Source organism: Neodiprion pinetum, chromosome 3, assembly GCF_021155775.2.
Source record: "Neodiprion pinetum isolate iyNeoPine1 chromosome 3, iyNeoPine1.2, whole genome shotgun sequence".
NCBI classification, from domain to species: Eukaryota; Metazoa; Arthropoda; class Insecta; order Hymenoptera; family Diprionidae; genus Neodiprion; species Neodiprion pinetum.
The window spans coordinates 21,948,752-21,973,948 of NC_060234.1; the positions used below are offsets into that span (position 1 = coordinate 21,948,752).

General features: G+C 35.8%; 2 protein-coding genes across 2 annotated transcripts; both read left to right on the top strand.

Annotated features, from left to right (window-relative positions):
• Window positions 1–2,978: 2,978 nt before the first annotated feature.
• On the top strand, window positions 2,979–12,626 carry homer (protein). The gene is made up of 6 exons (XM_046615460.2): window positions 2,979–3,272; window positions 4,470–4,626; window positions 4,747–4,878; window positions 5,609–6,112; window positions 6,250–6,525; window positions 6,617–12,626. Exons 1-6 carry the CDS (start codon window positions 3,247–3,249, stop codon window positions 6,800–6,802), a joined length of 1,281 nt encoding a protein of 426 aa, XP_046471416.1. The 5' UTR covers window positions 2,979–3,246; the 3' UTR covers window positions 6,803–12,626.
• A 1,620-nt stretch (window positions 12,627–14,246) lies between these two features.
• LOC124213805 (lysosome-associated membrane glycoprotein 5) lies at window positions 14,247–24,376 on the top strand. The gene is made up of 7 exons (XM_046615461.2): window positions 14,247–14,545; window positions 16,202–16,332; window positions 17,905–18,093; window positions 18,962–19,078; window positions 19,324–19,411; window positions 19,727–19,862; window positions 20,815–24,376. The coding sequence occupies exons 1-7, from the start codon at window positions 14,437–14,439 to the stop codon at window positions 21,017–21,019; spliced, it is 975 nt and encodes a 324-aa protein (XP_046471417.1). The 5' UTR covers window positions 14,247–14,436; the 3' UTR covers window positions 21,020–24,376.
• Window positions 24,377–25,197: the final 821 nt, after the last annotated feature.

Genomic DNA, 25,197 nt, shown 5'->3' on the forward strand with positions numbered 1-25,197 from the left:
GTGAAATATATATGAAATGTACAGAAATACTCGTTTAACTGATCGTATTATTTTCTGTTTCAGGGCAACAAAACCAATTTTTTAACAAATGCACTGAGAATTATAAAATGTTCAGTCGAAAAAGTTATTCACTTTAATAACTCAAAGAAGCATGATATGTCAATTCAAAAAGTTCAGAATGTTTGTTATTTGTCAATACAATTAATAATTGATGTAATGAATATTAAAGCGCATATCATGCTGAACTCGACCCATTTTTTGTCAGTGTATGACTTATGTGACTGTGCAAACTATTCCTTCGCCTGTTTCAGTTAATAAAACTTTTTGTTTGTTTCAGCTAATAAAACCTTTTATCTGTTTCAGCTAATCAAGCTTTTTGTCTGATTCAGCTAATTAATTTGTTTCTTCTTTCGTTAATTATATTTTTTACTTATCTAATCTAAGTATATTTTTGTGTGTATTGCCATGTCACTAATTATATTTTCATTTGTTCCAGATAACTCAGTTTTATCGTCTCTACCGAAAAATTAACGTTTTACCTTTTAGGCTTAGGTCTGGTTCAGGTCTGGTTCAGGTACAGTGATCTTGTTTTCATCGATACACTGATTTAGCGATGTAGTTCTGAATCATCATGATATCAAGAAATAGTAAAATTTATTCAGCTGTAGTTTCTTTTTAATAGTTTTACAGTCTTTTATTGCTCTGTCGTATTTTGGTGGTTGTGCTTATTCTACTCCGATTTGTTTCCATTTCATGAAAGATTTCTCTATCGTCATCCGATAGGTAAATGCTAAGATCTTATAGCGATTCGTGTTTTCGATCTGGGTTTAGTTGTTGATTGTTTTGCGTATTCACCAGGTTCTCGGTTATAGTGTTTACCTCATACCTCATAAGAAAAAAACCCGTGCGTGAACATCCAAAGTCAATCGCCGTTCGCATATAAGATGAAAACAATCACCCTTCATTCATAATTAAAACAAACATCTTTCATCCATAATTAAATCATTCATATTTCATCGATAATCAACAGTTTGCGGGTTATATGAACTGAAAAATTTCGAAGCAACTGCGAATATACGCGAGTACAAATTGATTGGGAGAACCAATTTATCATAATTTACATGTGAAAAAAGGTTATCCACAATTTTTCGAAGAACGTGTAAGATCGATCTTACAAGTATTCTCCGTGGAGTAGGCCTACTGGGGATACCACGTAAAAAAAAACGCGCACTGGGTGCTCTACCGCTTGCGGCGGTGCGGAAACGAGCATAAGTGAACTTAATTTCACTGGTCAAATACGAACATATTGTAGTTTTTCAAATGACAATTTTATCCTCGTGTAAATTTACCTCATCGTCAATAAAACTCATGCTTTGATAATGTGTAACGCAGGTGAAATCGTAATACCTTCGGATTTCTCTAGTTTAGTCAAAGTGAATTCCGCGTAAATACATTTTTCTTCTTCATGAATTTCATTTTTCAATTAAAGTCCACAAAGTGCACATACCTTTGGCAATTCAGAGTTTGGCAAGTCCAGCATCTTTCTCCCCCGCTCGATCATTCGTAGTCGACAGACTAAAATCGTTGAATTGTGAAATTCGAAAATTTTACTCGCTATTCACTGAACAACTCTATTTTTCGGAGAAATTATTTCAATTTCAATTGCCTATCCGGCACAGCATTCCCAGTATTTCTTTCTTGAACTTTTTATATTATAAGAATTTGTAAAAAATCACGGAAATCTAACGTCAGTTATGAAATTATTTCTATATATCAGCTGCATCTTCTTTTGGAATGAAGATATTAGCGTTGACTGAAGATACATATTATTTTTCCAGTTAATGGTGCGAGTGAAGTATTAAACATGTATACAGAAATTACATAAGGTACATGTAGGATCAACTATATGTATGTTCATTCTTAGATTAACTTCTTCGACTATGTCTCCCATCCTCTGCATTATGAAAGGGTCTCTAACGCTGTTAACAGTAAACCAGGTGCATGTTTATTGTGCACCTATTTAGATAACATTATATTTGTCGATCCGATGGAGTTGAATTCACATTGCTGAATTTGGCTCAAATGAATTAGCGTAGTCGAAAAGTATATAGCGTCCATACGAGGTTATATGAAAATTTCTGTCTGCACCCGTTCATAATTCCGTAGGCATAATATTCGACTCTGCATCACCTGGGTACACGCAGTGAGCGATGGTAACTAACATTAGTTTTTGTCCTTTTTGCGTACCGATCGCTTGCCCGATTGAATTGCGCGTGCAAGGAAGGACGCGGAGGACACCGCTTAACTTTTAGAGGACGGGGATGTGGGGTTCTTGGTCTCTTTGAGAAAATGCATAAAAAAGGTATCTAATACGTTAAAACTCTTATGGGTAAAGTGTCGATCATACGTTTGCTGCCGTATGCGGGTGTTCCTTAGGGTGTTCCCATCTTCTAAAGGTTAACGATGAATTTACCGCGTTCATTTTCTATTACAGGAGGTAAGATCGCGATGTCACGCGCAACCCATAGGCTTATAAAGATAGACTGAGCGCTCTTATGAGCCGCTTGAAACAAAAATTTAAAGGACAGAAATATGCCGGGAGTACTCCTTCCTCTCTCTGACGATATTTGTGGCGGGGATCGAGGCGGTAGAGGAGAATGAGGCGAAATTATGCGCCTATAGATATAGCTGTTCCACTTCCACTGCGCCCTTGTCTCCCGCTATGAAACCGATTGAAAAGAGAGAGCAGTACTCCCGGCATATCTCTGTCCTTTTTCAGTACCTCTCTTTATAAGTCTATGGCGCAACCGCAGTGCGTCGTTCGTTCTCGCCATAGAGTGCAGAAGGTATAGGCCAGCCCCCTGACAATCGACCAGATCCGCATACAGCAATAACGTCCCCCGCCACTACGTGGCGCTGGTAGTCGAGTGTGGATCGTTTACCGCGCCAAGCTACGTCTCATGTTTCGACCCTTTATTCCTAGTCCATGCCACGGAAGTATCTTTCTCGAGACGTAGTTTTTCCGAGATAAAGACGGTCATCTACGAAAGCGTACATTCATGTGCATAAAGCACAGCGGATGGCGGCTGTCAACTGGTTGGTTCTTGCACTAAACAGGGTGGGATTTTACGCTAACAATTCTTGTCCCAACAATTCGCATCCTCTGAAATCAGCGCAGTGTTTCATTTCGTTTTGACCCGTTTATCGTACCTACGATGAGTTAGTGACGTTAGTAACAACCGTTTTATGACATCGGGAATAGAGACAATGGGGTGAGTACTGTACTAATATACGCACTAAAATGCAAGTCGAAAAAACTTGCATCTAGCGTTTTTTCAATTTGTTTTTCCTTTTCTCTCCCTCTCACGACTTTCAATCGTACACAAGGGCCGCGACAATATTTTCTCCGATATAACTACGACTTCGTTCGTATTTAGCTCTGGATCGAGTTGAACCTCTGGCTGTTCTCGCATCGTTTCTCGTCACGTTATATTCGAAACTCTTGCTGCTACCTCGTACTTGTACAAGTATCTAATAATAACTATACCTCGTGATAAACTGCACTGGTGTCACCGGTGACTGGAATCTGCAATAGTACGCGCTGGGGAGAAATTTGAAGTAAATATACGACAGAAAATGGGAATAACAACTTAGATCTTATCTACTTTAATTGGTTTGTTCGCGATACTTGCACTTTCTACACTCGTGGAAAGTGTTCTTATTTAATTGAATTATAATTTTACATGATTACCAAAGTAAAAAAGTTCGATTTTACTCTAATTGGACCAATATTAGCTGTTTTCAAGGCGTTTGTTTTCAGAACCATGTTAATAATTGAGAAATCTAATTCAGCCGTTTTCTTGTCTTACATCTTCCTATTGCACCCTCACTTTATGCAAGAAAAGGGCGAAAGAACACGATGGAACAACATGTGGTATTACGCGATTACCAGTTATTAGCTTGTTATTTTGATATTAAATATTATCAATGACAAATTTCAATCTGTTCTTACTTAGTTTTTTCCATTCCCTTTATGATTCGTATATTTTTGTGGCAATCCTAGTCTCTACAATTACAACTTCACTAAAGTAACTACATTTTTACTGTGCTACTTCCAGGAGTTAATTAACTCTTGTAGCCCAAAATTCGAAATCCCTTTCTTATAATTTTTAGACGTCTGATCAAGTTTAGTCGATTCACATGTATGTACTAATCTAGATATTAATAATGATCAAGAATTACAAAGTAATTTTTGACTTCTAGTTTTTTTTGTGGCTACAAAAAATTTGGACAATTTTATTAAAAAAAAATAGTATAAACTATTTTTAGATTTAGATTCAATTGATCAGTGAAATCAATCAACGAGTGAATGTTTTCAATGATATCGTACATATTCTATAGATAACAAGAATGAAAAGTAATTTTTTTCATTCGCTGTATACGTTTTTTTTTTTACTTTGTCCGTACAGTGAGCAGCCAATATTTACGTGTAAGGCACACGTCTTCCACATTGACCCAAAGACCAAACGGTCTTGGGTTTCAGCCTCAACTGCAGCCGTTTCGGTCTCATTTTTCTATGACTCAACAAGAAGTTTATACAGGATTATCTCTGTTGAGGGTACTAAGGTAAACGACTTATTATTATGAAATAATGAATATACTCTTATTGTAGTTCAAAAATAAATTGCGTAAACAACTATGGTCAGGATTTTTCCGACAATTAGTCAATAAAATTTTTTACTTTAGGCTGTCATCAATAGCACCATCACACCAAACATGACATTTACCAAAACTTCACAAAAGTTCGGACAGTGGTCCGATGTCCGAGCCAACACCGTTTATGGTCTAGGTTTTTCTTCAGAAGCAGAGTTGGGCAAGGTATTTAAATAACTAACATTTGTTCATGTTTTAACCATTTTTGCAGCGTTAATTTATTCTTGGAAGGTGGCAAAAATTGGCAAAAGTCAGATGATTTTAGTAGCAATATGGAAATTCTGCCTCCTCAGTTGCCCATGCGAAACTATTTTGTCTTTCATTCAGTCATGAAATGGGCACAAAATTTTTCAGGGTATAAGTTATAGAAAATTGCATTTTTCACTCTAAATCCAAAGAAACATCCATGTATCGATGTATTGCTGCTGTCAGTTCCGTCTCAAATTGAGTATCACTATTCTTTCTTTTATAACGGAGTATATAAATTAATGAAGATTGTGTTTACAACCCAAATTTTCATGACACTAAAGTTAGCCGAAAGTTTCAATCTCCAAGCGTTTAAGGACAAGAATAAAAGGCTCTATCCGATTGATATAGTTTGTTTTATGAAAACCAGATTTCGCATTATTAACACTACTATTCAGGAAATGGTAATTAAAAGCTACATATTTTTTCATGTGGTTCGCAGCTGAAACTGGCAACTAACTTCAGTCTTGTTATTTTTTATAGCAGGAATAAGTGTGAAAGGTTGGAAATTTTTTATGAGAAAATTTGCAATAATCTCAATTATCCTTTCTCTGAAATTCTAGAAAAAAACAAACCATCTGCGTCAAAGTCCCATTATCATTTAGTGAAGGAATTGATGTATTAATGAGTTTATAACGTACTTGCACAGTTTATCGAGAAATTCCTTGAAGTAAAAGAGGCGACGAAGATTGCCGGCGCCAAGCTCCAGTCCAATAGCTCATCCGTGACACCGGCAACAAGTGCAAATGTTAGTCCAATCACGTCTAGGTCTGTGTCGTCTTTGCCATCCTCGGAACAGGACCTAATAGACCCACCCAACTCGTCAATGATAAGTTCCAACTTGTCGGCATCTAACAATCCGAACCCAAATGCAAACTTGATATCTGCACAGAACAGTGTGCCGTTGGTCAGCGGTAGCCCTCTGCCTGGAGGCTGCCAGAGTAAAATGGACGAGGAATTGAAGAACGCAATACATGCTAGGTCACAGAGTATGTCTCAGCAAAGCACAGAGAGCCCTCAGCACCAAGGAAAATCTTTGCAACAGATCGGATCTAGCCAATCCAACCAGTCGACAGAAGCTCAGCTCAAATACGATAACGACAGATTAAAAATCGCCCTTGCTCAGAGTTCGGCAAATGCCAAAAAGTGGGAGGTACGTTATACTAATAAATTCGATATAGATGTTTTGTGCAATATCGTTCCGCAGATTTGTTAAATGGAAGTGATAATTCGTAGTTTCTAAACGTTTCGCAATTTGGTACACAACAATTATAATTCAATTGACGGCAGGTTGAACTGATAGCCGTGAATACGGCAAATGCTAGACTGACAAGTGCCCTGCAAGAGTCAACGGCAAATGTAGACGAATGGAACAGACAGCTGCAATTATATAAAGAAGAAAATGCCAGGCTAAGGGCAAAATACGCGGATTTAGAGGCTAGCAAAATTTCTGAAGGTAACAGTGAGGCGCTCAGGTTAAGAGTTGAAGCACTGGAAAATGAATTGAGATCGCGGAACGAGGAGATTAAAAGCCTGACCATGGCCACAAAGAAAAAAGACTATATGGTGAATGTTTCGCGATTTCTTTAACAAATATATTACTTTTTAATTCACTTGTTCGATTGACTCGCAATAAATTGTTTTCTCCTTGTCTCAGTCACTGCAACAGGAGAACGGAGAGCTACGGGAAATGTTGAACACTGTCCACGAGCAGCTGGAACTCGCCCTGAGTGCCAATAAGGTGCAAAAACAGAACTTAGATACTCTGAACTCGAGATTAGCCGGCTACATACAGGACCTGGAAACGGTACACCAGGAAATAACGAACACGCTTCAAACCTAAGTCTAAATGATATTATAATTTTTATTTACTTTCGTCGATTTTACGAGAACAACTATACGCCTTTAAGGCATCATTAACGGGGGAAAACGCATCGTGAAAACGGTGTAGACCGCATAAATCGTTGGCTACAATGGAGCCCTTATTATCGATTTATATTTTGCAGAAATCTAAGTTTCTTAAAATAGTTGATTGTTTGAAAAAAGTATTCTTTTCTTAGTTCTAAAGAATCATAAGATTTCTTGTATATCGGGATTCAGTGTTCTAAGATGAATTGTCGATTCTTATATTAGAGATTTATTGAATTCGAGTTCATGATTCAATCGGAGCTTTTCCCCTGTACATTACATCTATTACCTACGATTTTATAACTCACGGAGTTAACATCGTATAGTATAGTAGTAAATTTCACAGCAATTTATTGGCGAAGTAAAAATGCACAATCGAAATTATTAGTGTTTCATAGTAATCATCTGAACAGCCGGTGTGATTTATTTTTCATTTTACTACAAGCTGCGTTCGTCGTCTGAAAATCTGCAAACGAACTTGAGACTAAGCATAGAAAAAGCTTCCAGAAAATAAATTTGTATAAACAAAAAAACTTGCTCAAATCGTTCGGCCGATTCTTTTACAATATGCTAATGTTATGATATCTTCGTAAGTGGATATCACCAACCAGCTGTTTATGCAGATTTCTGTAGTTCAAGAATTTGTTTTAATTGAATTGAATGCTGAGAAATTCGCGCAATCTACCGTTAACTGTAAGTTGCAACACGTATTGCGCGTACCGTAAGAAGTCTATTTCAGCTTATTGAATAAGAAAAGAGAGAGAAAAAAAGAAATCTAGTATGAAATCAAAAGTTTGGTATTATTCTTGTTCCGAATCTACCATTGCTATTAATACAATTTTGTTTGTTGTGCGCTGTTTAGTAATCGGGAATTTCTTTACAATTTTTCTACGTTAATCGTTTTTTTGCAGTTTCTTTAAATTCTTTTTTTCTCTCCCTCATTTCGACAATAAAAAATAGGCTGAAAAGGCTGACTGAAAAATAAACTGGTAGTATATAAAATTTACAATAGTATTATGTGAAAAGGACGTAATAGCGATGTTTTAAATCGAGATATTGGAAACACAAACCTCGCTCGCCATTTATATTATCTTAGTGAAATGAGTCTCAAACGCTCCCATACTTGATTTATACCAAACACATTAAAAAGCAAGAACTCATTACAGTTATTTATAATTTTCGGCAAGTAAGTTTTTCGTCGAGTTAGGTCTCGTCTTTTAAGCCAACTGTAATCTTGCATCAATGAAAAATGCTTGCTTTCACATTTATTTATTGCATTTATATTAATATTAAGTCATTTGATGCTTAGATCAGATATAGATTTTAATAACGAAACAACAATCTACAATTTTTTTCCGTTATTATCATAGATTTGTACGTAGTAATAATATTTTAGTTTAGCCGGGTTACGTAGAAATTTAATCCACTGTTTCAAATCTTCCTGGCACATTTAAAATTTTTTTTTACAAAGTCTTAACTCTAAGCTGTGGAATTTCTGTTTTTCTAAGGAAACTTTGGCCGAGTACCTTACGTTTTTCTCGTTTCTGTACTGCTTATAAGTTCACTTTAGCACGGAATAAGTTTTTGATATTCTTTTTGTTTACGATGTTTATCATATTCCATCTCATCCATCCGGACACTGTATTTTAATTTAACAATTTGCATCTTTGTAATTACTGTTTTCTAGTGTTTTTTCCTATCTTCTTCAGCTACTATCTCTCGTTTTCACTTCAAATCAGCACTTGTATCGGATTCATGTTACCAATGACTCTTTGATTCCATTTTTTCTAAGCACTTTGGTAGTTCAATATTTCCTATTTATTCATAGTTTAATATTATAATAATAATAATTTTCGGATAGAGCGAAAAAAAATTTCGTTTCTACCCACTCCAAAATCACTGAGAAATCTCAAAGTATAATCTCTATTGAATTAATTTTTACCAATCAATACATGCAATCTATTTTATAAGTTATATAAGAAAATATATTCATACATCTTTATTTCTATATTTCTACTGCATAAAAATTTTCTTCTTCGTTCCCTTATTTCTGTTGTTTAATATTATATTTTTTCTCGTGTACACCATATACCACTACTTTATGTGTATATATACATACATATACCTATGAGCATATATTATTTATACGCGTTTATGTACCGTGGTTGATACTGTACGATATACATACATACTTGTACACATATTATAGAAACGATTGGATAAGTTCATTAGATATTAATTTTATTTATTTTTTATTCAGTCTGATTTTTCATAATGAACGAATCACTGATCGATTGACGTACCGTACCGATAAACATTCGTTATTTATTTGTACTAAACAAATGATGATACTATATAATACTATACATATTATATATACATTCAAGGATATGTGTATACACATACATAGTATATATTAATTGAAATTTTTAATACAAATAAAGTCCTTGTAGATACGAGGATTACTGCCATGCATGCCATAGCTTCATTTCATTTCACGAAGCTAGTTATTATGTATAAATACTAGATACCAAAAATTTTCGTACGTTTATCGTTATTGTCATTATAAGTGTCATTATTACTAGTATTATTAATATTATTATTGTTATCATTGTAAGTATGATCATTATTGCACAGAAATTGAGTAGGACGGATTACGTAGTGTTTTTAATATTGTATCAAAACGGGGCACATATTTTTATTGCATTTGTTCTTCATCAATTGAAAATTATTTTCACATACATTTTTCATCCAAAAAACATACCTGACATTGTACATTTTTTTAAACTCCAGTATTGCATATTTTAATAAATCGTTATGAAACATTTTACCACCGTGACAAACGTGAATCGAATATAAAACTTACTTTAATGTCCGCTTATGGAAAACACGAAAGAAATACTGGGTCGGTGATCACTCGTGTTTTCTCCTCTGTTGTCTCTGTATCTATTTTGAGATAAAAATATCGGCACAAAAAAAGTTGAGTCCAGCCGCTTGATAGCTTTTTTCCTGTGTCTTCCTTTGCGTCTGCATAACGTAGTAGGTATTCTCCTGTATTCACGTATTGTTTGAACTTGGAATAGATGAGGTGTAGGGAATAACAAATGAAGGGATTGAAATTTGGTTCTAATTAATAATACTGGTACAATGATTAATTGAATCTCGCAAATCTGTCTCTTTTTTTGGACTAGTGTACAATCTGCAAAGATCTATCTATATGTGTGTGTATATACACACGTATGCGCATATGATACATATACGACGATTATACGTATGTATAAATAAGTTAATACTTATATTGGCGATATAATTCCTCATCGAATCGATGAAAAACGAATGCATATCCACTTTATTTAAACGTAGAGGGCAGAGAAAAGAAATTTTAGTCTATCTATAAAATAATAATAAGATTATACTTGTTGGAATAATGGGTACCGGTATTGTTCTTCCGATAATTGCGATAACGACACTGTGATGGAACTGTGTTATCATGCAGGTCGTTCGGTTATAATTTAAGGGTTAGTATTACGTGAATAAATAAATAGAAAAAAGAAGGACAAACCCACGTGCCATAAGATGATTATTGCCGTTGCGTGCAGTGAGTTCTGCAGCATAAACAAACGATGAGTAAATAATAAATGATAGAGTTATTTATACTCAGGCACAGGTATAGCCGATTTCGGCTTTCGCAAACGTCCAATGTTACAAGTAAATACCGTTGTTAACGTCGACGCAATTCGGGGATGATGAAATCAATGTATCTTGTAATGTTTCATTCGCCATTGGATTACCGTTTAGAAACGGATTTTTCTATTTACCGAGCAATGAAAAATATTAAGTTTAATAATCACAGGTTTCCGAGCGTCGCTGTCCATGAAAATACATTCGGTTTCCTGATTTTGTGATCATGAAAATTGATCGAAGACTTGATTTCCAGAAAGTTTGGTTATTTGACCAACCGAAGGTGAATTTTAAATTTGAGCGGCGCGTGGCAAATCAAAGCTTGTCTTTCAAACGCGTGACGAAATCGGTTTGCCCGAGGTCTTGAAGATAATTGAAACTTTTTCTTGACGCACAAAATATCGCGACATATTGTGGTGAATTATGTTTGCAAGTTACTATATACAATAAATAAACATTAGACATATACATATACACATAAAAACATATATAGGTAAATATAATAAAAATGTTTGACTCTACGATTGAATGCATCTAAAATATACATACAGTAATTACTTGGTAAGTGTGTATAACTGAGTAGATTTGTTATGTCTGAGTATTATTATATAATTGATATTAATGCTGGGATCATTGAATATTAATATTATACATATATACACATAATATTATACACATATATATGTATATATGTAATATAAACATTTATATGAGGCAAATAGAATCATAATATTAAATTACGTATCGATGATCGTAATATTATAATAATAATAAATATTATTACCACCGGTAGGCGATATTATACAGATACATAATCTAATTGAAAAAAAAAATATATATATATATATACTGTAAGCAAAATAATAACGGTCTAAATTTCTCTTTCAACTCGTATCTGAGGAAAAACAAACATCCAACTAAATCTATTCAAATATTATACCTATAACACGAGGACTTATTCAATATAAATATGCATACCTGGTGCACTGTTACAACTGTAATAAGAAACCTGAACCGTAAAAAAAAAGAAAAAAAAAATTAAATAGTCAAACCTTTATTTCAGTTCAAACGAACGATTAGAATAATTCTAAATGGATATTCAATTCACCTGTTCCTTTCTTAACACTCCCTAAATTATTTGGAAATAAGCCGTTAACTTTGAAAGTACCTACATGAATCTATGCACACTGTAGTGGAAATATTCAAAGATAAATTGTTGTACAACGTTAGAACAAATAGAAAAGTTCGCTAACTAGGTTGTTATCAAAATTTGCGAGAGGATTGATGATTTTAAGTGACGTAATAGTGTACGTATGTATAACGAGGTGGGACGTATTTTAACTGATATTGAATTGCTGTTTGATGAGATACGTGTTGGTGATCTAATTCGTATAACTTATTCCTTGGTATGTTTTTGCTGTAATTCTGTAATACGTGTCACATACATATTGCATCATCATAAACCTAAAGACCATCATACATGACTAATGTACGGTAATTAGCCAACGTTCGAACATATTATTAAATGATAATTATTACATTGGCATGTCATTGATGATCATTAATTACGGGACGAAAATTCTTGCGCAATGGGATTTTACTTGATTCCCTTAATAATGAGTGAGATAATGAGTTCGTTTCCAAGAAAATAGTACTTGTCGGGGTGATGAAATCGACAGTAGTCGATTTTTCCGTATACTGTACACATTAGGACAAGGCTGAGCGTTGGTTAGTTAGTCAATTATCGAGAAATGAGCAATCTTATGGCGAGTGTAATGTTTGCGAAGAATCGACAAGATATTCTTTTCGCGGATATATCGCTTCAGTTTTACTCGAGGAATGTAATTCGTGCCACATTCTAACCATTCTGGTATACGTTGACTACGTATAAATATTAAAATGCCGAATGTTGGTTTATGCATGTACATTAACTTCTAAATTCTTCTTAATTCTCTTGTACAATCATTGCCTAGAAAAAAAAAAAACGAAGAGCATTTGCGATATTATTATGGTTTTTAGGATCTGCACAATACTGGAATTTGTCATCATTCGAGGTTGCGGAATAATTTTCATGTAAAGCAACTATGTTCGTAATTCAAGGGATTTATTCATTCAAATATTAATTATGGTAATAACAATAAGAATAATATTTAATTGTTGTGATGGAGAGGCCGGCAATTGGTGCTATTTTAAATCACCTTAGTTGGTATGTGGCCAATATTATTATTACAGAAGGCTTCCGTCGCATGCCGAGCACAACGTACATATGTGCTGCAGTATCCATCCACCGATATTAAAAGTGCAGTTTGGAATTCAGATTTCATGTGACCCAAAGTATAGCTCCATAAGTGATATCGCTATATAATGTGTGTGTCTGATTTTGCTTGATTGTTTTTACTTTCTTTCGTTCATCACCTGTATAAATAATACATTAAATACATTAAAAAAAAAAAACAGTATTGCATATCCGGGTTTTATGCACTTATTACAGTTGGCCAATTACATGTTGAATATTGCAGTACACGGTAGAATTTAATCCACTTGACTTTTGATATTACGAACCGTGGAGCCGAAGTGATTCTTTAAGGCTAAACAAGAGATAAAATATCTAAGGGGAAACGTCGGTGAAAGTTTGAAACTTTTTCGGTTCACATAAAATTTTAACTACTTATAAAGTTTACTATAACAAGTATTTTCTTGCCTGCTTGGATTGATTCTATTCGGTACGTGCTTACGGATATTGATCAAAGATCACAGGAAATCGGTATTCCACAAAAAAACTTCTCGCGTCGCACCTTTTCTAACAAAAATTAAAAATCAATTCATCGCTATCGTGCTTGGAACCACCGTGAATAAAAGTATAAGCCTTCTAATTCGTACTTTAAAAGCTAACTGTGGAATTACGCCATTGATTTGCAATTGATGATATTCAGCGATTAAATGATGCAGAATTAAACGAAAAAAGTGATCACTGACAATTTTTTAAAAAAGAAAGTTATTTGTATCATTACAATACCGGGTCACCCGGTTAGTTGACATCCGGGTAGAAAATAAAAATTAGTTTTGATTCTGTAACCAGGATATCTGGTACGTATTGCTATTTTCATTGCTTTTGAATTGCACGGTCACTCAGCGTACTATCTTTTTTTTTGCAACTATTCCAATAATTTGATGCTGGTGCAACAATAAATTTCCACCAAATAGGTTGATAAGCTAAATAATAGCTCGTAACATTGCACAATATTTATACTCTCCTAACAATGCCTATTTTGCTACAGAGTTTTCTAGAAAGTGTAAAAAATTAAATTCTTGTCAGTGTATTCGTATACCGTAGTTAATAAAAACTGAGAGAATATACTCGAGAAGAGTTATAACACGGCAGAACTATCGCGAACAAAAGCGTTCTCGCCGACGTTTTCGTCCATGTGATATGGAAACGCGAACGTCGTCGTCACCTTTGGATAAATCGTCGATGAATTTCCATCCACCTACGCCCCCTCGTGACGTACGCCACGTAAGCTCGTGAATGAAGACCGTCGGGGGCGGTTTTGATGGTGAAAAAAACAAGGAGCAAGGCCGTGGGTGTGCGTCACTGATACAGGAATATGTCGAGATGTGGATGAAGCCGGGGGCGGGAGGCCTTTCGCCTACCCTGTACGTATCCACCTTGCCTTCTCTACTACCAGGATACGTGTGTCGACGGCTGGAGCGCATGCTGAAAGGCACCCCTATTGATCGTGGGGAAGTTAGCTCAGTTCTCTCCGTCTTTCACAACGTCGGCGAACCTCGAGACGTCGCGATACACCGCGTCCATATCGCCCACGTATTTTTCTATCGCTTCGTTTCCGACGCTGCATATTCAACACGTAATTTTGATACATTGACCGAATGACAATGGCTCGCACACCTCGGACTTCACCAGGATTCCTACAGCGGTACCACCATCATCGTCAACACCGTGCCCCGGTCGCACTCGCGAGAGTTGTCTTACCCCTGTGTGAGTAGTCGATCTTTTAACCCCTTTTATTATCAACGATAATGATTGCGGTAACAATAGAGATAATTTACATGTGTTAGTCGAGGGGAGTCTGATATTAACGAATCCATGATCCGTATCTATTTATATTTATGGGAATTTTGATACGGTTGACTTTGCAGTTTTATGCACATTTCTCATGGTACGTACGATCGTTGGATCTAGCAAAGCTCTAAATCGGCGGCGCGAGCTTAAGCAGGATTCGAACGCATGAAAGATTCTGCGGTTCTTATTTTTTTTGTTTTTCATCACGTTCAAATTTATTGTGACATTTGTTTGAAATATTTCGCAAGGTTTTGCTCATCCGTCTACGGCCCCCTCGGTAATTTAGGGTTCTGTATAGTCTACGTAGAAGGAGTTCAACTACTGGCGAACGAGTTGTGTACGCGATGCCTTCGTGCTCTTTGCTGTAATCGCTCAATCTGCTGACGTTCAAACGTAGCTGTTGCTTTTCGCGAGAAAGACATTATAATATCCTTAACTCAAAGTCACGCGTTTTGCATATTAAGGAAATATGCAAGTCAACACGCAAAACTAGGACAATTTTATTATTATTTATTTCTGAGGGGGTGTAATTAACATTTGAAAACACCGGATGCGAACTCTTGTGCTGTTCTATTATCACGTGAAAGTCGAAGTTTGTCGGAAACGTTGTTTTCGTTCCATTGATTGATGTATCGTCCCGGCAAAAGCATCTGTACGCAGTCGGACGAACCGTACAACAAATACTTCGGGTTTTGTTTTGTTAGAAAGAATGGTGATCGGTATATCCGTAACCGTTTGATGCTTCATACGCGAAGAACTCGAGATGTTCAAATGATTTGTTGGGAATTTTGGACGATCAACATGTTTTATTCACTGCTGATAACGTTCTGTTTCCTGTTCTTCGAAAAGACTTTCATAGATGCCGGTGAAAGTTCCGTGCAATTATTCAAAATAAAAACTCCTCGAATTTGAGTAGCGAATGAACACCAATCTGCTCGGTCTATCGATACCTACAACTCGTGTACAATGTGAGAAGTTCCCCGCACGATTTCACAACTTATCGTAGAGGACGAGTCAATTGCTAAATTGCTCCCATCTAGTGTTGGACGAAACGAATCTTGTCTCACAATTAGAATACATGCATAATAATTTGATTAGGTAATTCTTGTTGTATATATGTACCAACTCTCGGTTCTATTTTACGAGCACATACTTCTACAATACAATGTGTTTCAACTGAAATTACGAGCTCAAGGTGTGACGACTTTTGTGTTAAAACTCTAGTTGACGAATTTCATCGGTGAAGAATAACTTTTTGTTGATACATTCTGCAGTTTAGAATTTAAAAATAACGTCATTGTCACGGGTTATAAGGAATTCATTCTGAAATAAACTTGTGTTCTTTTGATTTTAAAATGCGATAAATGTATAATTAGAGAATTGAAATACGTGCGCCATTGATTACTTACCGTTTAATTAACATATGCGGGAATCGGGGAATTGGGATAAGTGATTGAGCTTTAACTTTAAGCCGCGAATGCAATCAAACTGGCTTTGACTTATGCAAGGACGAAAAGCGAGTGAATATGTACATGATACTTGTAATTGAACTACTGAAATTTAATTGACCAGGGTGTATCCTGGGGACAGTCCTGAGCGGACCGGCGCACCAAGCAACCCAAGAACTGGACAGCTATTTTACGACATCCCGACCCGTTAGAATAATCGTTGACATGGCTACCCAGAAGCCCAGGATACCCTTGGTGAGTATAATCAAACCTTGTTATTCCATACATCCCGCACGTAGGTGCGGACGAATCATAGTCGATTACAAAGTGACGTACAGTGATAAATCACACATGCATATACGTATGTAGATACCTATACTGGCAGCCCATTGCGACTGCGCTCATGATTATTTTCAAATGTAGCCTGTGCCAAAATTATTATACATAGCTTATGCTCTCGCAGATTTTTTTGCAGAGCTCATCGAGGCCTTGAAAACTTTTGGCCGTAACTTTCCTCTATCTGGAAGAGTATAGTCAGCGGTTGCATAAGTGACTGATCCCGTTCCGAGTTGTTGGTTTACAAATATCGTTGTATCTCCAAAACTATTGATCTGATTGTAACGAAGTATGCCTGGCCTAAAATGTGGCCAGACGTTGTAGCTATCCAAAGAAAACAAAAAAAAAAATCAAAATCAGTAGAGTAGTTTTGGATTTACACGTGAACAAACGGATACAGACAGAGAAAGCCGTCGTCTGCTTAAATGTAATGCGCATGCGCTACAGTTCGGCAGCGATTGTTTACCAGGGCAACCAACCGTCATAAATTTAGACGACAGTTTGCCGCGATGTTCGTACGTGACTTCAAATTTTTTTACAGTTGTTGGTATTGAGCACAACTGCCAGCGATAACAGTAAAAATTTTCGTTTATGACGGTTACTCACCCTGGCAAACGTGCAGACGTTAGGAATTCACTCTGTATATATGTAGAGAAGACTAGAGTAGAGATATACCTATCCTTAAAAATCTTCAATCTCGGTTTTTATTCGCTTTTTTCGTCGCAAATTTATGTGAATCATCTTACACAAGCATCTAAAATTTCACCATCATAAAATCCCTAATTTGAACTTAAGCATAATTGTATGCGATAAATAAACAAACATACATGGCGTGGTAGTTTTAATTTCTGCAAAATTCAAGCTGCGTATCTGTTATATCTATAAACTATACAATACACAACCAATACACAATTCGAGAGCACAAGCGCGTTCTGACCCGTGGTTGAATAATTAATAATATACGAGTATAATTACTGTAATGGATTTTCGCGGTACGTGATCAACGCTTTCAGCTAATCCTATGCACGACATATTATATTAGGTTACCGAAACGCAAAGCATAATTAAGTAGAGACGTGTATCAGCCTGCGTCACGTACATAGATCTCAACATATACACATGTATATGTATAATTAATGGCAGTAATTAATTATCTTTTATGCTCCGATGATTAGATACATCAAAGCTTTCGCAATTATGTTCTGATATAAATATACAATTATACCCATTCAATTTTAGAACCCATGTCAACGTGACTTCGTCTGCACTTAGCCAATCACGCGAAGAACGCGGAAAATTTTTTCATTCTCGCCGCGCTACATTGTTGGAAATAATTTTTATGAAACTAACAAATTATTTCACGATTTGTGAAAATCTGGGTGAAAACAGCGTTTCGCACATCGTTTTTTCTGAATCTATATACTTTTGGTCGGTTGATTTGATCTCGTTTGGCGTAGGCTTCGTTATATTTAATAAAGTATTTGTTAGCAGATTCTCTATTCGGATCTCAAAACGACAACGACAACGACGACAACGACAACGAGCACGGTGTCTACTCCATCATCTTCCGGAGAGCAGCCTTTATATCGCGTCAACGGAAGTAACGGGCAGGCTTGCATTCTCCTCCAAGTCGACGCTATAATCACCGTCAAATACAAGACAAAAGTTGGCGAAGAACGGGTAACCGTACTATGATATGCATGGATAAATATGAAATAGCAATTCGGCGAATAACGGTGCAGAAGGATCAATTTTATACACTGTGAAAAATATCATTCGTTATTCGAGTTACTTATGGGAAATTCCAGTAGAATGGAATTACGAGAAAATGTGGTACAATTATAAGTTCAACTTATTGTTGTATCAACATCAAATTATCGGAAATGTGATACGAAAATATAGTACGAGTGACCAAAATTAAAAACAATAGTAACGCATACTAGATTTCATGTTTACAGCTAAAAAAATTCATTTCCACTTTGTACTCAGAATTATTATATACTTTCTTGTTACGGTAAAAACAAGTAAATGCCATTACGGTCTGTAGAGTAAACACCACTAGAAATTTCATTTGCCGTATTTTGTATTAAGGGGGCATGCTCGGTCAGTAGGCTATTAAAAAAAGCTTATATTTGGGTATATTTGCCTTAGAGACAATTGACATTTTTTCAAAACGATTTCATGTATTCAAAACAATTATTTTATGAACTTCAGATAGTTTCTACAGTGAAGATTATTATTTGAAAAATAACAAGGCGGCCAATGGATATTCATTACCGGCTTTAATCCGACCGTAGATATTGTGGATTTCTGTGGATGTCGTTTGTGTCTATTATTAATTAAACAATAGATCGTTCCGTAATTCTGACAATTTTGGTCAAATTAACAAAAAAATTTCAGGGGATATTTCTCAGATATTACAAGTACTTACAGTGAATCTCAAAGCCCAAAAATCGAAAGCTTCGAACTTCTCACTCAGTACAACCCCCATTGATGTTAGAAAAACTCGAAAAACCTGGAAAATAAGAATGAAAAATTCTATGTTCAGGAGGCTGATATTTATGTACCGAACGATGCGACGGTTACGGGTAACTGTGCCAACGACAACTCAGCCACGATGTCATTGAAGTGGAAGGTCTTCGTTCTCTTCTGGAGTTTCGCCAGGGTGAGTTTCGATGCTTCACAAAAATGAACGTAGCACCTGTTTACCGGATTTTTCAAATGAACTGATCGATTATATCGGTCCCTTTACACTTACCACTTTTTTCACTGTTCATACTCCCGCTTATGCCTTTGTAATGATAATACTCAATAAGCCCGGTAATCGGTCATTCAACGACGATTGTTGGACTACTTACGAATAATGAAATAATTTAATAAGAAAATGAACTGTCCAAATTTCAATTACAGTCACCCGGGGGCGAGGGATGGTACGTCGACAAAATTGAACTGACATACAATTCGAGCGACCGCCATTTCGAGTTGATCGATCAGCCAAGTGAGTTGATAAGCCTCGATCCGCCTCAATCTCTTCCTTTTCCCTTCCTGTCCTTGGCCTCCATACGTGTATCAGTGTGAAATGTAATTACGATTTTACAGGGCACTTGGGTCCGTGAAGTTAATTTCTTTCAACATACCTTCCTTGACTTACGAATCAGCAGTTTTAAATTCAATGTTTCAATTAATAGTCTCTGCAAATTCTTAAGGTCATTTCTACTCTGTGATTTTTCAGAAAATCAATAATATTTAAAGGAATTAATTGTTGCTGGCTGAAGCGGTTAATAAACACGGTATTTTGTTTGCTTCTCCGTAGATAAAACTGTACGCTTAACCACCGGAAAAAAACACAGTACCATGTTTTTTCCAACACCGGTTGGAAAATCGTATGCCTGCAACGAGAAGGAAATTCCTCTGACAGATGGTAAAACTCATGCAACTGTGCTCCTCAGGTGAGTTTTTTAATTTACGATTCATCTACGAATAATCGCGGTTGAAACTGGTCTCACAATTAATAAAGCAAACAAACTGTGGAACTTAAGATTCGAACAATGAAACTGAAGTTACTTTACTCAAATTTCTTGAGTAAAATTTCCCTCGTCATAAAAAATCCCATCATTTCACGCGCGAAAGAAGTTTAGTTGATAATAATTTGGGAAATATTAAATTTGCGTTCTGTTTTTCATAATTCATAAATCGTATTCTTCCCACAATTTTCACGGATCGGTGTTGATTTCGTTCATGGATGGATCATCTTAAATTTATATGAAATTATTTTTTCATAAAGTAATCACGTTTTTCATTAAGTATTAATTTAATAATCATAAGCATGTGGCTGTTGACTGTCAAAAAAAAAAAAATTTTTTTTACCGACGTTGCAGAGAATAGTCTTTTGAATAGAATGAGTCACAGTAGAGTGATTATAAATTTTTCGAAGTAATTTGAAGTGAATTATCGACATCCGAGCTTTTCTTTATAATTCAAATACTTTCTATTTTCGTAATTTTCAAGGCATCTTTTTAGTCTAGGAATACAATTATTCGATAAATATATCCATAACGTGCAACCACGTCTTAACGAAACAGATAAAAAAAGTGTAGAGTTTCGACCAATCGTTGACTAAAGACTGTTAAAGACGGTTACCGTAATAGGATTTGTGTGCTTTATGGGATTGCGTGTTAAGAAGCTCCCGCCGATAAAGAAGGTATCGGATTACTAACACGGTTTCTCACGACCGAGGCCCACCTAGGCTCACTTACCGGCTGAGCACTGGTCAGGAAAATTTCCTCAGGGGTACCGTCTTTAAATTCTTCCCTTAACGGACCAACCAACCGATTATTGTAAAAAAGGGAATCGCGTTATTACTGTGGTCCAATTAACGATCGAATGTTTTTCCACGCTCAGGGAAATGAAACTTCAGCCCTTCAAGTTCAAAAGCAACACTTTCGCCACGGAATTTTGGTGCAAACCGGAACGCGCAACACGCGACGAAACCGCACCGGTTGCTGTCGGTTCGACCCTGGCGGCTGCCGTTCTTTTGACGATCACCGGCTACGCGGCTTATCGTTACTTCAAGGTGAAGAAGGTCCAGTACGATACGATGGAGTAAAATTGCAAAGCTCTCTGTAACTCATACGTAACTCTAGAGGAGAAGATTTGGTCGCCGAAACAGTCGGTTAATTCGTTTTGAAATGGCACGTTATGCACGTAAAACGCACTATATTCTCGACGGATTGTGCCAGAGTGCCCGAGATTATCTTGCGTGTTTCGTTGGGAAAAATGTTTCTTAGAAGTGTAAATATAAGAGTTCTAACTAAAAAAAAATGGCGGTGTACCGGCAGAGTATCCCGATTCCTACCTTACCGACAGTAGAAAAAAGTTTTCAGAAAACGTAGGAATCGGGATACTCTGCCGGTACGCCGCCATTTTTTTTTAGTTAGAACTCATATATACACTGCTTTTCTATTTTTCAAAAATCGCTGTAGCAACACATCAGTTGAGAAACTGTCCTGACTATCATTCCGGGAGTAATGGTCAAAAGGGCGTAGAAAACAAAAAGCTGAAGGCTGCTTAGTTCGACTTTTGTGGAAAATCCAAGTTAACGAAAGGGTTTTTTACGCTTTTATGGCAGTATTCCCAGTTTTTTTGTGGGTTACCTCCCTTAGCCCTCGATGCAAGTGCTTTGAAATCAAGTGTTGGATGGAAAATGTGGTATTCAAATCCAGCAGACTTGGTGCAGGATCGATTTAGAGAGAAGGTAGATTCAAAGAATTATGCCACATAATCTCACATTGATAATAACCTGCAGTGACATTTGAAAGTCCATCTGCGTTAGGAAGTAATCTTAGAATTACAGAAGAGTTGATTTTATCCTAATTCGCAAAATAATTCACGTTAAATTTGAAGAACCCTTAAAGCACAGGCTTGATATTATTACTAAAAAGTTTGATGTACTTCAGATTTTTCTGTTAGCTGAAAAGTAGATGTGATGGAATATTTCGAAGTTTGCGAAACGGTTTTCTTCGGTGCCCTGGCGATCCGTTGTATGAATGTGTCGTTCAACAGATGCATAATAGCGAAAGTATGACTAAAAAATTAGTTCAGCCGAAATTAAATGTGACGTAATAACGATTCTGGATAAAGGCATATTACTGCACATTTGTGTAAATATCATATTTCGGTTTTACACACAATATGTGTTTACTCGACATGGCTTCGCATCTTTTATTTACACATTTCTATGTAAAATCGTATTAATAATACTTATGCGTGCAGGTTAGACGTGCGGATATAATTATCATTTGCGGAAACAAGATTGATTAACATGCCCGTTAGACTCGGCGATTTACCGGCTGGAAGTAAAATGATTATTTAATGATGATATTCTTATAATATTTTCGAGTTTCTAAATATCGAAACGCCCTCTTTAGGCAGCTGCAATTAATTATTAGGGACATAGATTAGCTTATGCATTCAAATACTCCTCTTGTTTCCAATCCCAGGAAACTGTTATGAATTTTTCTTTGTCCGTCATGTGTAATGAGAATGTCACTTGTTACACTTAAAAATACATATCTACCATGTATTTCCAATCATGTATGTACATAAGCTGTATTCTTGCTGCTTCGTACATGTAAAAGCTCAGATCGTTAATTAAATTGGCAAGTCTTTTGTATGTTTCTTTCGCCATCAGCTCGCGTTTTTAGATTAATCGTATACCGAGTATTTTTACGCATAGCCGTGAGCATGTACTAATTCTTTTTTGATCTACTAAATAAGTAGGAGCTAGAAATTCTACAGTTAAGCTAATACAATAGATATAATGCATTAAACATAACGTTATACATATTTCGTCATATTGTTATAATCCGGTGTATTGCTATGTCGATTTGTGCTCTTTTCTAGATATCGCAGTATGATTATATTACGTAGGAACTTATAAAATGTCTAAACAAGAGGGGAACGAAAATGTACATCTACAGGGTGGTCCAGAATTACGCGGAGTACGAAGAGAGTAGAATATCGGTAAACTTGATATAAGAATATTATTCTCGTAGAATCGGTCTTCTAGAATCAAGTCATCGTTCGTTTTCCAATCCGTATAATCTTACCAAAATATATTACGCTATGCATTTCTAATTTATTTTTATATCGAATAAACACCACAAAGTAAAACTACGTGTACAACTAGCTAAGACGAACTAACGAAAAGATGAAAATCGTGAACAGAATTTTTCAACGATATTCCGTTGCGTGCTGATTAAGATCTCGCCGTACGCGTAATTCCGCAAACCCCGGTAATTATGCATAAACATTACTATAAATAATTATTAAGCAACCAAAAAAAATATTGGTATAAAATATATAATATGTAGACAAAAATGCATATCTACAAAAATCCATACGTATCTGTATGTCTCGACAAGTATCCAGATCGTATAATACTTGTTGTATTGTTTGAAGAATAGAGGAATGAAAAGATAGAGGAATATACTATGCGAGGGAATAAAATAAGAAGGAAAGTACGCGTGCATGAAACGAATCAATATTATTGTTGTTATTATACGCGGTGTGTAATTGATTATATAATATCGATGAATTGCGTGCCCCGAAAAAATAAAGGGGCAGGTATGACGAGTGAGGAGTTGGCGAAAATTATCTGAATGGGGGCAGAAAAAAAGATAAAATATATATGAGAATATTAGAGAAGAGAGGCATATTATTATTGTATATCAAAAATATATACAATACAATGTACACGTATATATAGGGAAAGATTATTTATTAATGATATATCAAACTCTGTCTTCCAAGTGCATATTTAAAAATATATATACAATACATATAAATATACTACTATCGTGTGTACATATACATTATATGATTTTAATATATCGTATGAAAAATCATGCCATAACATATCGTGTATATTATATATTCAAAATTATACGATTAATCGATTAATTCATCAATTAAATATTGTCAATTTGTGATTATGTGGCCCTGCACAGTTGAAAAAAGAAGTGAATACTTGGGAAGAGAAAAAGGAATAATATAATTATTACGGAAGCACTATAAATTTTAATGTCAATAAATTCATATCAAACTTCTTAGTATATCACAAAAACTGCGGATAAGAAATGAAACTAGATAGAGAAATAGAATTAAATACATTGATATCTATGTCAAACTGAGGCGTATTATGTGCAGTATATTGCCTGTAGTAAGATTATTAATAAATTTCATTGCATAGGCGTATATTAAATAAAAATCCAAATATAATTATTGTAATAATAAACATAATATATAATATTGAACAAAAGATAAGCGATCAATGATACGGTTTAATGTTATATTATTATACACACATATGTAATAATAATATATATTCAACTAAAATTATGATGTATGTCATATAATACTTATTGAAATGATATTATATCGATAAATAAAGGCTGTTATACAATTTCGTTGCGGTTAATGACAAAGAATTTAAAAAAAATCTCTCTCAGCGTTACACAATTCGATGGAATAATCGAAAAGAATTGAGAAAAATGAAATACGAAACGGGAACGGTAATTAAACGTAGGTAGTAAAAATCGAAAGCGAAGTCACGCAGCGTAGTGCCAGAAATCGAGCCCCCTCTCTTAAATTCGGAAATTATTATGTAGCCACCGACCGACAATAAACCGAACGATGTTAGTTCTCTCCTCTCTCATGTTACTCTATTATGAGACAGGGGCGTGAAAAGTACAGTCAAGCAGGCTTATCCTCTAAACTGCCCCTTTTCCCTGCATGCTTGAAAGCGGTGGAAAAAGAGAGAGGGGATGAGACCCTTGCGCAATATCGCCAGCAAAGCTCTGCAACTGCATCCCGGCATGCACTGCGCGTGTAGGGCGTGCGCCCATACACGTATATACACTACACATATACACATGGTATATTGTATATACGTATTTATATTCATGGGAAGGGGCAGATTGTGCCCCTCAGCTCCGAGGAACCGCCGTGGCCCCGCTTTTCGTCAATAGCTTATTGTTGTAACACCCATTGAAATCCCTGCGACAATGGCTGTCAACTAAATATTGAAGATTTGCACGGAAAGAGCATCCTGCCGGGTGCTTTCAAACGGCTGGAAAATCGTTCAATTTTACGCAAATAACGATACGTTATTATTGCGGGCGCCGTTTTCCTTCACGATTATGAAAATATTTCTCTTTCTCTCTTTTCTGTATTCCTCCTATCCTCAAGAATAGAATTTTGACTAACGGAGCCACCCTTTTACCC

Coding starts and splice junctions, on each gene's coding strand:
- homer (XM_046615460.2), top strand. CDS start 3,247: ATGACATCGGGAATAGAGACAATGGG. Junction 4,879..5,608: donor CAGAAGCAGAGTTGGGCAAG/GTATTTAAATAA, acceptor GTACTTGCACAG/TTTATCGAGAAATTCCTTGA. Junction 6,526..6,616: donor CAAAGAAAAAAGACTATATG/GTGAATGTTTCG, acceptor TCCTTGTCTCAG/TCACTGCAACAGGAGAACGG.
- LOC124213805 (XM_046615461.2), top strand. CDS start 14,437: ATGACAATGGCTCGCACACCTCGGACTTCACCAGGATTCCTACAGCGG. Junction 16,333..17,904: donor AGAAGCCCAGGATACCCTTG/GTGAGTATAATC, acceptor ATTTGTTAGCAG/ATTCTCTATTCGGATCTCAA. Junction 19,079..19,323: donor TCTTCTGGAGTTTCGCCAGG/GTGAGTTTCGAT, acceptor TTTCAATTACAG/TCACCCGGGGGCGAGGGATG.